At 38.6% G+C, this 13,210-nt stretch overlaps 1 protein-coding gene across 1 annotated transcript in view; it reads left to right on the forward strand.

Annotated features, from left to right (window-relative positions):
• LOC139147399 (uncharacterized) overlaps positions 1-4,458 on the forward strand; it is a 49,164-nt gene extending 44,706 nt beyond the window's left edge. Inside the window, exons 28-32 of the mRNA XM_070718492.1 lie at positions 2,277-2,359; positions 2,568-2,608; positions 2,710-2,806; positions 3,181-3,295; positions 3,729-4,458. Of these exons, the coding sequence (XP_070574593.1) occupies positions 2,277-2,359; positions 2,568-2,608; positions 2,710-2,806; positions 3,181-3,295; positions 3,729-3,788 (396 nt within the window). The 3' untranslated portion in view covers positions 3,789-4,458. The remainder of the gene's footprint in view (positions 1-2,276; positions 2,360-2,567; positions 2,609-2,709; positions 2,807-3,180; positions 3,296-3,728) is intronic.
• The last annotated feature ends 8,752 nt before the right edge of the window (positions 4,459-13,210 follow it).

The following is a 13,210-nucleotide window of genomic DNA, read 5'->3' on the forward strand; positions in this document are numbered from 1 at the left end:
AAATTTGTTTCTTCGCTTTGATAAAGTGTGTATGTGTGCGATGTATGATAGTGAGCATGCGTGTGTGAGTGCTTCATGAACTCTACAACGTGTGGAGCGGTCTTAGTCAGAAAAATGTAACAACTTAGCTGGCTATTGAACCACTCTTTTTTGGGAGTGGAGATTTAGCCGAGCGGTTCTCTCTGTGGCCTCTCCGCTAGGCGACTGATGCCGTATGTTGTGGGTTCGAACCTGATTGAAAACTACCCGTATTACACACGTGTTGACAAGCCGGCAAAGAAAACAAGAAGCAGAGAGCGTAGGATTACATGGTTCAACCCACCCTACAGTAAGAGTGTGAAGACCAACGTCGGAAAGGGATTCTTCCGTCTTCTTTAGAAATATTTCCCAAAGGATTGTAAATTACATAAAGTTCTCAACAGAAATACAGTCAAATTAAGCTACAGCTGCATGCAGAACATGGACAGTATTATAAAATCAGACAACAAACGGGTCACACAGCGCAATGATAAAAACTCACTGACGTATATAAATGCCCCACCAAGACCAATTGCCCACTCCAGGGAGCTTGCCAGTCTAAATCTGTAATATATAAAGCTACTGTTACAAGCGATGTCAATGAGGTGAAACATTACATCGGTCTAACTGACAACACATTTAAAACACGCTATGTAAATCATGTCCAATCTTTCCGAAGTAAGGCATACGCCAACGGCACAGAATTATCAAAATATGCCTGTTACTTCAAATCCCAGGGCAAACCATTTGATATATCGTGGTCTATCCTTTCGAAAGCAAGTAGTTACTCAAATGTGTCAAAGAAATGCAACCTTTGTCTTACAGAGAAGCTATTCATAATCAATACAGATAAGTCCAGCCTTTTTAACAAGCGTTCCGAGTTGGTCTCCAAGTGCCGACACGAAAACAAATTTTACCTGTCAAATTTCAATCCAACCCACTACACCAAATGGTTTCACCCAACCTGATACTTATATGTAAGCACCTGAAGCAAATTTCATGCAATGAAATCTACCTATATGAATATAAATATAAATTTTACTATAACTCAAGCGGGATTCGAACCCCCACACACTCATGGCAACATCGCCTAGCTGCTAGGCCTCACACAAAACCAGTCGGCCACTGCTTCCAACCCAAAAGAGTTGGTCACAGTTACCAACTTAGATGTTTCAATTCTGTGCGCGACAGAACAACACGGTATGCGTGGAGCAGACGACACACAGACACAGTACACACACAGTACACACATATAAAGTAATCGGAAAAGCACGAAGCTTTTACTGAGCTATCAGACAGACTCGGGGACAAGTAAATATCCACCAGCAGAACTGTCCACTCAGGTTAAAGAAATATAAATTTTACTATAACTCAAGCGGGATTCGAACCCCCACACACTCACGGCAACATCGCCTAGCTGCTAGGCCTCACACAAAACCAGTCGGCCACTGCTTCCAACCCAAAAGAGTTGGTCACAGTTACCGACTTAGATGTTTCAATTGTGTGTGCAACCGAACAACACGGTATGCGTGGAGCAGACGACACACAGACACAGTACACACACACAGTACACACATATATAGTAATCGGAAAAGCACGAAGCTTTTACTGAGCTATCAGACAGACTCGGGGACAAGTAAATATCCACTAGCAGAACTGTCCACTCAGGTTAAAGAAATATAAATTTTACTATAACTCAAGCGGGATTCGAACCCCCACACACTAATGGCAACATCGCCTAGCTGCTAGGCCTCACACAAAACCAGTCGGCCACTGCTTCCAACCCAAAAGAGTTGGTCACAGTTACCGACTTAGATGTTTCAATTCTGTGCGCGACCGAACAACACGGTATTCTCTGCACCCCTTGGCCTTGAACCGAGTACTTTACCCATCTTAGAAGATACAAACGAGCTTTGGTATATATATATATATATATATATATATATATATATATATATATATATATATATATATATATATATATATATTTACATATATAATACAAATTACTTCAAGTACACAGCATTACTATCTGTTAATTAAGTTTTATGCATCCTGCAATCATCAGACAGATGAAATGAAAGGATCCTTAGCCCCACACTCTCTTGTGCATTTTTGGGACGTACATCTTCTTTCACAATCACCGAGAATAAGCAACATTACAGGAGTCCTTTTTTATTGGGCAAGAGTCGTACTTGGGTCACACGAATTACATTTAATGTTTATTCACGGCAACTTTCATGACAATCTTTTCACAGGCAAATCAACATTGTCGATTTCCTTCACGATGGATGCCTCCAGAGTTTCTCCGCGATGGAACTTTTACATTGGAAAGTGACTGGTAAGATTAACGCCTGAAAGATGAAGACATGAAAAGAGTCTTAGTCGATTCAATTTGCACAACCTTGATCAATAGCAATACATATGGTTGCAGTCTCAATGTGCTGTAAACTAATTTTCTAGTTCGAAGTTCTCCGAAAGTACTTCTACAAGTGTGTAATTTATGTCTTGCTATATTGTAATTTTAAATCTGGTTTTTCGTTTCACAGGTGGTCGTACGGAATACTCTTATGGGAAATTTGTTCACTGGGTAAGTGCTGAAAACATCATATTAAAATCAAAGAAAGCTCGCCATTGCAACAGATTTGCAATCATTTAATATATCATGTTGCATTCGTATCTTATAAAAAGGTGGTTCTCCAATGATGGATGTACCAGTAGAAGACTTACTTGAGTATCTACAACGAGGCAGAAGGCCTGTGAAACCAGAAGGATGTACACCAACAGCGTAAGTGATATTGTCTTCATATGCAATATTCCATTGTGTAGCCTAGTACACGCAAGTTACCAGGTTCATTAGAAAGATGGTCAAGTAATAGATTAAGGTTATCTTGTGATTTAACACTTATCACTGTCAAGGTTTATCATTTATATAATACAACTGGGTGTTCTTCTGCATTGTAAAGCAACGCTTCTACCAAGAGAAATACACCATACACAACATAAATGAATAGTAAATACTTACTGTAAATACCAGAGGCCAATCGACTTGTGCAATTACCAGCTCTCAACCTGATTTAAGAGTACTGATAGGGTACCAGATGTGCCGAGATATATCATAAGAATAATAACCATCGTAAATCGTTGTTTCATCCTTTGTAGCTACCGGATTATGCGGCGCTGTTGGCATGAAGACAGGTACGAGCGCCCAAGACCAGACCAACTCAGGGATATCTTCGACTATATGTTGTTAAGAACACCAGCAAACGGTTCTCAGGTACGTCCAATTAATTGCGCTTCTCTTTGTCGTCCACTTGAGTTTTCTTTCATTTTAGAGACTTAGTTCAATCACAAGTTTACATACATACAATGTAGTAGATTTTTTTCATTGCGGGCACAGACTGTTTTCTATGTACCTTTGTTAAGGGACTGTACACCTCGAAAGTGAAAGACTTGAGATCTTGCTCACACTTACCTCATGGAAACTTTTAACCATTCTAATTCAGAATCAAGGTAATTTCAACTTCCGCAAATAAAACTGAAAAATTTATTAATTTTACGAGCTTCAAAATGAACCCAATGCAAGCGATAGATCAGAAAAGTACTGTTAAATTCTGAGAGTCCGAATATTTGTTCCTGAGGCACATTCTACTTTCAATGCAATTTCTCCTTATATGTTTAACATGACAACTTAATGTTAACACTTGCAGAGATTCTTCACTGAAGCCTTTAAAGAGAGACACAATAATCCACCAAATGACCAAGCGTAGGAATACCTGGAATATTTAAGACTGGTTCTCAAGTCTTCTTAAAGTTCTTAAAATTCCAGATACTAATTGTTGCTTGCAACATTACTTTGTTATTTTTCATTGGCTTCTCTTTACCATTAGATTGGTTGAAATTGATACAGTTTTGGTGATAGCAATGTTACTTCTACGCTCTTAAAAAATTCAGTAAGATTGCATGTAGGCAAGTTTACCCAGATCTACTATTTAATACAGCTACAGATTACTAAGGTGTCAATATATAGACGGATTTCTGCATTGCTTTTATCTATGCTTGGTTGGTTGTTCTGCCAACCTTGTATCTTCAGTAGAGAGTGACAGAAGTGTTTGTCATCTTAATTAAGTTAATGAAATTTTGGCGACTAAACAGATAAAACATGGTGTCACCAAAGCGACGCGGTCTGGAAAACTAGACTACGTCTTCTTTGAAAGACATCGGCAATAAACAATCAGTTTAATTTATTTATGATACTTTAAAACAGGCAAGAGAATACTGTGATGTAGTGAAACTTTGAGTCCGAGAAGCAAACGGTAATGGTCGCAGGATGGCGGAAATACAGACACATTCGCCTATTGGGAACAACATTTACTTTTAAGAATTAAGACTTTATCCTATCAGGGTGAATAAAGTAACTTTTGAGTAAAGCATCTGAAATGAATCTCAACCTGCATCATATTACTCATCCGCAATTTAAAAAAAATATTAAATTCACAGATAGTTCATATTGCACTTGTGATATAACATTGTAAGAAACATAGATACATTTGCTAACGAACACAACAGTGTTTGCCCGTGTCAACTACCAATATTGATTTAACTGAAAAACTATGTGGCAAGAATCTATAGATAACAGAGCGAAGTTTCATCAGTCCTGTTTCGTACCGCTTTCTGTTTCAATGAGCATATTTTTTTCAAAACACAATGGTAGCGCAACAATACTTTGGCCAGTATGTGGCGCGTCATCGAGGGGTTGGAAATGTCAGCCGCCTAAAATGCAATACCAATACTGTCATAATCATCAAAAATTAATATTCAACACCTCTTAGTTTACATGACTGTCATATTTCCATTGATCTGCCTTGCTAGTACCGATTTATTTCCTAATATTTCCGAGAAATTAGCTTTTTCGAGCGCGATAAATTCCACTCTATTGAAACTTAAACAATAGTGGCGCCACAAAACACCAGCACGGGAGCAACAGCTCGTTCACACATTTAAAAAATCAATCCAGTTATCCTCGTGGTGGAAATCTTCATGCAACCTCCATCTTTTCATCGTTGTCAAACCACTAATCATATTGAGCCGTATATTTATGGATAGTAGCGTACAACGCATAGGCAGGTGATACTTTGTACTTTTCTAATGTCGATGCATATCATAGTATTCCATGTCATCTTATTGTGTTCTTTATGGCCACTGTATCCGACATAGCCACGATACTGTAACTGGGCGGTGACACTCTTACTCAAAAAATACCATAAATGAACTGAGTTACTCACAGGCAGGGACAGACTGTCAGGCAGACACACTCGCAGACAAAATAATCGACCCACTCTCTCATTGAGGGATACTCTGACGATAAAATGGCACACTAAAACGAAAATTAACATAAACATTACTCGGCCTACGGCCTCGTGAAGCCTCCAGGTTTCTGACCAACACTTCTAGTTTCCATTGTAAAACCACTCCAACTTGTGTTTATAATTACTTCTTACACAAACAGCTCCATTGCACCTTTTTCTACTAAACTTTAAAAGCTACTCGACGGACAGCTTTATTTTGCTTTTATGTTATTTTGTTAAAGCCATTAGACAAAATATGATAAACATAATCAGTAATATCATTAATCTTATCGATATCTGAGCCAGTCTGAATAGGCACGTCCCTAAGAACGTGAAATTAAAATTAAATTGCCCAATGGTTTCTGAGACAAATGAGTGTTGCACGAAACAAGCAGAATATTAGGCAAAGGCGAGTTTAAGGAAATATAATTACGCGTTTTTGTGATTATTTGTAATACCGCAGATAACTCAAACCTGTTCCATACTTTTCATGTAGAAACAAATTTTGAACAGACACGTACTTATGAACTTAAAATAAAAGTAAATATATCGACCATAAACAATGCCAAGAAAGGTTATGTGGGTTCCAAAGCAAGCGTACATTGCTTTCAACAAAAGCACGACTGGAACTAATTTGCGGTAATTGGATTGTCATATTTTTCAAATTTCTCAAAAATGTTAGGTGCCCTATAGCTGAATGTTGCAATATTACACATTACTCATAAAAACAAGTGTGTAACTTAAAAAAGAAAAGCAGATGAGCTTACATTTGCAGATCAACTAGACCATCCAATTATCCCAAATTAGTTCCAATCGTGTTGAAAGGTGCTTTGTCTGTGAAAAAAAAAGTATAATTCTACTTGAGGTCATACAAGCATGATTTTTACAAATGAGTGATAATTGATGAGTGATATTTTAAACCCTTGGTTGATAGCTCTGCTGGTGGACGGAATTGTCCCCGAGGCTGTTATTCTCCCAGTTTAAGCGATGTGTTCATTGCTTCGAAAAGGTTTGCGTGCAATGTGTGATAGCGAGTATGAAAGTGTGAGTGTTTCATGCATGAACCCTACAGCAGTGTGGGAAGGTCGCACTCAGGAATATTTTAACAACTCGGCTCAGTTATTGAACCAGTCTTGTTTGAGAGTGGGAATATGGCCGAATGGTGCTATCTGTTGCTTCTCCGCCAGATGACTGGCTGCCGTATGTTGTGAGTTCAAGACCGATTGAAAACAACGTATTGATAAACACGTTACATTGAAAGTACACATTCATTTTGTATTATATAACATAGATCATCTGGAAATCTTGGATGGCACGTTTTCATGTTATCTGTTCATTTTCTGGGTTTTAGAAGCCCCTCTCAAGTTAATTTCAAATGTTAGGAGTATAAGGTGTATAAACAGTGATTGTTAACAGACTAAAGAATTGTATAAAGTTTACTACTTTATGTTTAACCGTCGCTAGCGTTATAACATTTAATCATGTAATGAAAGCATTTGAGAGATTGGAGTAACACTCAACTAGCATTAACTATTATTGTGACTCGAAAATTGTCATTTTCGTTACCATTGTAATTTGTAAATGTTTGTGTTGTCAAATATGTCTGCTTTCATTTACAATTTACAGCATCAGAATATTATCGTCCTTTGAATGATAGTTTTGAGATGTTAGATCGCTGTAATAAGACTGGATTCAGAGTTGTTGAGAATCTATCTTTGCCCAAAATTAAACCGCAAATGAAAGTCACTTTATGATTTCGTGCGCTAGTGCAACGTCATGGAACAATTATTGAACGCTGTGAAGTTCGAAACATTCGTTTAGAGAATGTCTTTTAGACTAAAGAATTGTGTAAAGTTTGCTAACTACTTTCGCAGAGCGTTACAATATTTAAACATGAAATGTAAGTATTTGGGAGAGATGGGGTCACATTTGATTTGACATTTGTGTCATTAGGCCAGATAAAAACAATTTTCTTCATCGTATTTTTTGGACCAAGGTTAAGCGGCAGCGAGCGAAACATTAAAAAAAAATTAGGCCAAAGGTAACCGCGGTCTCTCGGACTTTTTTGGCCGGGATACAGACAAGGCAAAAATAATCTTTTCCCTTTTAGGCTAACCAGAAATATCTAAGACAAGATACACTGACACTGGTTATTGAATTCAACACTATATTTCAGACGTCGTAACAATGTGTTTACAGAGCTCAGTGCAGACACGTCGGAAGTCTCATTCAGAATCCCAAATGCCCGCAAAAACCCGACGAATTGTAGGGCGCCGCCAGTGACGGTACTAAAGTATTTGCAATGCAAAAGTATGAATTTGCCAAATAATAAAAAAGACAATTCAAATCGGGCAAAGTAGAAGCGGCAATTCCGGTGAACATTTTTTTTTTCTTTCTGTCCTTATTAAAAGTTTGTTCGAACCCGTTTGAAACCACCGTACTTTCTACCCAGGGTTAATAGCTCTGCTGGTGGACAGAATTGTCCCCGAGGCTGTTTTTCGCCCAGTTTAAACGATGTATTCATGGCTTCGCTTCGATAAAGTTTGTGTGCGATGTGTGATAGTGAGCGTACGAGCGTGAGAGCTTCACGAACTCTACAGCGTGTGGAGGGGTCGCAGTCAGAAAAATCGTAACAACTTAGCTGGGTTATTGAGCCTATCTTTTTGAGATTGGGGATTTGGCCGAGCGGTTTATCTGTGGCTTCTCCGCTAGGTGACTTGGTGCCGTACGTTCGAACCCGTTTGAAACCACCGTATACATACATGCATGCATACACACACACACCAGGTAGTCCACTTGGGCTACCATTTTCTGAAGTTGTTAGCCGGTAGTTCTTGCATATTTTAGTTCAGGGATATCTTTTTTCGTTTTCCAGACAAGGATAGGCTATTTTTCTTGATTCTGCCCATAAAGTGAATTTTCTAGTCATTTAATGTGAATATTGCACACCTTTGTCTGTTGGCCTCTGCGCTAGGTGATTCGGTGCCTGCGTTGTGGGTTCGAGCCCGGTTGAAACCATCGTATTCTCTATCCTAGGTTGATAGTTCTGCTGGTGGACAGAATTGTCCCCAAGGCTGTCTTCCGCCCAGTTTAAGCGTTGTATCCATTGCTACGCTTCGATAAAGTTTGTGTGAGATGTATGATAGCGTGTGTACTAGCGTGAGTGCTTCACGAACTCTATGGCGAGTGGAGAGGGGGCAGTCAGAATTGTAACATCCTTAGCTCGGTTATTGAACCAATCTTTTTTGAGCTTGGGGATTTAGCCGAGCGGTTTGTCTGTTGGCCTCTATGTTAGGTGATTGGGTGCCGTGCGTTGTGGGTTCGAGCCCGGTTGAAACCATTGTATTAATATCCAAGGAAACAGGTATAATGCTCGATAGTGATACTCAAAAGTTTGGTGACCTATTGACAACCTGTTTTAAATCCCATAGTTGTTTGCAAATTTTAATAGTCGTCATGACAACAATAAGACCTCCTCAGAACTGAGACATACAGTAGCAGGGTTGAAAATCGACCATGGGCTTTCTGTAGGGAGAAGGCATAATTTCTAATAGGGATTGTAATTGATACATTATGATCACAATGCAAAGAAAATGCGTTTTCATTGGTCACCCATGTCCTGTGGGGTCATTCAAGTACGTCAGTTCAGATATTGAAACTTTGTCGCAAAGTTCCACTGCACGACCGGTCGTCTTAGTAATTTGCATAATTCATGGTTTGGCCTCTCTGTGTCCAGCTGGGTTTGACTGCATTTTAATTGAATAGCTCGTCCGAAAGTGACGGACCGGCCATGGCATGCCAAATAGTGACTGAATTTTAGGTCTCAGGCTTTGGTGGTCCATGTGGGCTACCATTTCATCGATTGTGGTAGCCCACAAAAATATTTCCTTGCATCTAAAGCAGTGAATTTAGACTACAGCGTGCATGTATTTCGACAATTTGACGAAGCGTTGTATGATTTCGAGATCATCTTCGGAAAATGGTGATTTTTTTTATCTACGTTCATTATACAAATACAAATACGAACCGCGCAGATCACTTCCTAGCATGACTTCCTAGCATTTTTACTGGGTTTCTATAGCGATTAGCTCTTTCAAGAATATTAACGTGACTACGGCTGCAGATGGCAACGTGCTAAAATGACTTAGGTGCAACAACAAAATAATGTTCAGCAATATGATTAGGTAGTGCACGCCAACGGGGGCGGCAACATAAACACAAAAGAAGAAGTAATTCCAGTTAACGGATGTTAACGGAAGCATGTTAATGGCAACATGTTTCTATATTTGAAAAACTAACTTATTTCAAGCAGAGATAAGAGGTGCTAAACGGAACAGGATGTAAACGAACGGAAGTGACGCCATCATATACACATGTGCACATATTTTCCGGCGATTGTTGGCGGCTCATTATCGTCCTTGTTAAATGGATTATATGCTGCTACGTCATCGGTACACTGTTATCCTTACTGTTTTAAAAGACCACTCCGTGAATTACCAAGTACACGTTGTCAAATAAGTTTTTATGTTCTTGTAACTTATTTCATTGATCAAGCGTTTTCGGTAATTACATGTTTTTCTACGTTCCTTGGGTAAGGTGACCTTAAATATTCCGGTAAAGTAAAGTGACTATCGAAAGTATCATATGAACACAAGCGTCCAATAGACGTTTTCCTCATTATTGCGGAAGTCAGATTAGCATATCATTTGCATGGCGATTTGACCTTGTTCAGCTGCGGATGTCGCCCTGCCGACGTCCTCGCTAGCTATACAAGGCGATCGATGGGAACACATCACGATTGGACTTGCTTCGGAAGAAGACGGTCAAGCAACTGAAATGTGGCGTAAATTATGAGAGTAGCAAAATCAATTGGCATCAAACGACATAGAGAAGCACAATGCCTGTAAGCAAATCGAACACAGACGGTTTTCGAGCCTAACTGACATGCAGTTCTTTACCAAGTTTCAAAATCAAAGAAATAATGCAATTCTTGAATTAAAAAAAAGTACTTCTAAGAAATTACAAATTGAATTTTACCCTGAAAACGACAAAATAATGCAAAAAAAACGCCAAGTATCTGACGTAATATTTAACCGTCATGATATGAGTAAGTCTCGTAACATGCAAAAAGAGAGACTTTTCAAAGCTCATAATAAAAACAATATGGCAGTGGCTAATATGACATCAAGACGACTCTTCTATTAGGAAAGAGGGGTTAAGGATTAACAATACTACAAAGAAGTCTGGCTATACTTGCGGTTTTGAACTTCAATTCGACATAACTTTGTCATTTTCTTTGGCTTTCTTCCATCAATAAGGTTATGCTGCCAAATGTAATGCGCACCCTTAACACAAATTGTCTGCTCACCATACATAGCCCATGCTTTCTGGATCCGTGCACATCATATAGAGAGAAGTCAAGTTGACATCAGACATCGTGACCGGCACCACTTTGAAGCATGTGCATGCGTGGCAATTTTGTGTTTGTTGTTGTAATTCCATTCACTTTCGCAATTATTACGTGAATCTTAAGGGAAAGAAAGTTCTGATGCACAGGGTCATTTAGGTCACTGAGATATCACATGGAGGTAGTAGGGAATCACGAAAGTATCAGAGTGCACTGTGCAGTCATATCATGTATGCACGCAAGAACGGTCACGCACTAAACTCAAAAGAACTTATCGGTATCTTGCCATATATTTCAGAAGTTTCGTTAATTTTGGCAAAAACCTTCATGCCTAACACACATTTTTTCCTCACATTTTGCTGTTGGAGTGCAGGCAATGAAACCATGAGCTACACAAAATATAACAAGTCACTTGGCGGGTGCCGGGCTAGTGAAATCTAGGCTTAAAATTTTGGCTACGGGGCCTCATGACTAAGAACACGATTTGATTATCCTGAAAAAAATTGATGTTAAGACAATTTTATGAAGTTCAGCTAAAGCTTCTGCACGTTGCACTGGATTTTTTATTAAAGACTAACCATGACAAGGAAAGAAAATAGCTGTCAAGCATCATTGGGAACTGTCAATGAGTCATTGTGTCAACGGCAGTTGGCCAACTTCGGCAAGACCAACAGTTGTTGTTTGCAGTTGTTTGCAGTTTGATAGCGTCATTTATTACAATAGTTCAATCAAACTGAAACTTGTAACACATAAACGTAATATCTAAGCCTTTATCTCACTTGAAAGCATTTTGCCGTGCCAAAATACGCTAGGGGTGTTATGTGTCCATCGAACTGCAGCAGACACACTGCAAACTACACGATCGACTACTGCGATTTTGTCAGAAATTAGAAACATGTTTGCGAGCTATACTATGGAAACTTTACAAAATTAGTGTGATAACTTTCACACTCGCCCGAAAGGGGTTGATTTTATTAGGAAACGGCAAAAATTGCTCGGAAATACAGAAGCAGGGTTTCCACACACTAAGCCTGCGTAATGAGTAGATGAACGATGCAGTTATCACAGGAAGAAGTAAACTATATATATAACTGGAAATTCCCGTTTCTCTTGGCATCTGGTCACACGTTATACACGTATTTCAGTTGCACAGTGCGGATAGTTGCCTCATTTGAATTAGGCAGAACTGAACCGAAGTAAACGCCTTTACGAAGAGTACATTATGAAGACAGTCCGAGAAGAAGAATATTACCGGGAGAGACGCGTTTTGTGTTTTTTCTTTATTATAAAATTGTTCATTGGAGGTAAGAATATTTTAAGTGAGTCCTTCATTGATATTGGTTCTATGATAATTACTAAAGGTGTTCACTCAGCGTGTCATTGTACCAAGGACCAGCTTTGCTCAAAGAATGTATACGGTTAGACTTGGTTAAAGTCTGAAATCTGTGAATGTGTGAGTAGGGCGAACAAAACGATTTGTTTTCATATGAGACGTTTAAATGGGGCGAACGCCATGAATGGAGAGCAACGCGATACAGGGTGTTTCATCCGTTGAATCCGTTAGAAACCAACCCACTTCTACGCAGACTCAAAGGTAATGCATTCGATTGCTAGCAAAAGCGGACCAGGCTTGGGCTTTCAAATTTCAAATAGGTTTGAATGAAATAGAAGAGACACAAAATAAACTTTCGCGAATGATTTAATTTTTTTCTCGATTTCACCAAACTGTGTACATATTTGAGTTTTAATGTAAATGACATGCGATATGATCAGGACAACGATTAATAGTGGTCAAATATGCTTATCTTAATTCCTTCCAGGCAAATTAGACACACATAACAAAACTCTCTCTCTCTCTCTCTCTCTCTCTCTCTCTCTCTCCTCTATCTCTCTCTCTCTCTCTCTCTCTCTGTATATATACTATCTCGTTCTCTCTCTCTTTATATATATATATATATATATATATATATATATATATATATATATATATATATATATATATATATATATATATTATATTTTGTGTTTATTTTACACCGAAGCCTGTTCGAAGCCCTATGAATATGATGCTATTCATAACTTCACTGTCAGCGTACAGGAAGTAAGTACTTTCTGAATTATACTATGTGGGTTTTCGACCACAGAAGACTTTGAATTGACATGGAATTTGTATTCATTGGGCCGATGCTCATAAAGTGTAGTTTCCTTGAGAAATGGTTAGCTTGCCAAATATTCTATGAGGAAGTCAAACAGTTATTGTTTATTAGTTATTGAAGGAATAGAATAACCACAAATAATCATATACTGTTACAACATACTTCATATTGATCAGGCGAACGAAATGAGAAAATACCTATGGCACGTAATCAAGGCTAAAATTCGAGCGCCCATTTTAGATTCGTACATCGCATTTTCAACTTATGAACTTCCCACTTTC

This window comes from Ptychodera flava, chromosome 13, assembly GCF_041260155.1.
Source record: "Ptychodera flava strain L36383 chromosome 13, AS_Pfla_20210202, whole genome shotgun sequence".
NCBI classification, from domain to species: Eukaryota; Metazoa; Hemichordata; class Enteropneusta; family Ptychoderidae; genus Ptychodera; species Ptychodera flava.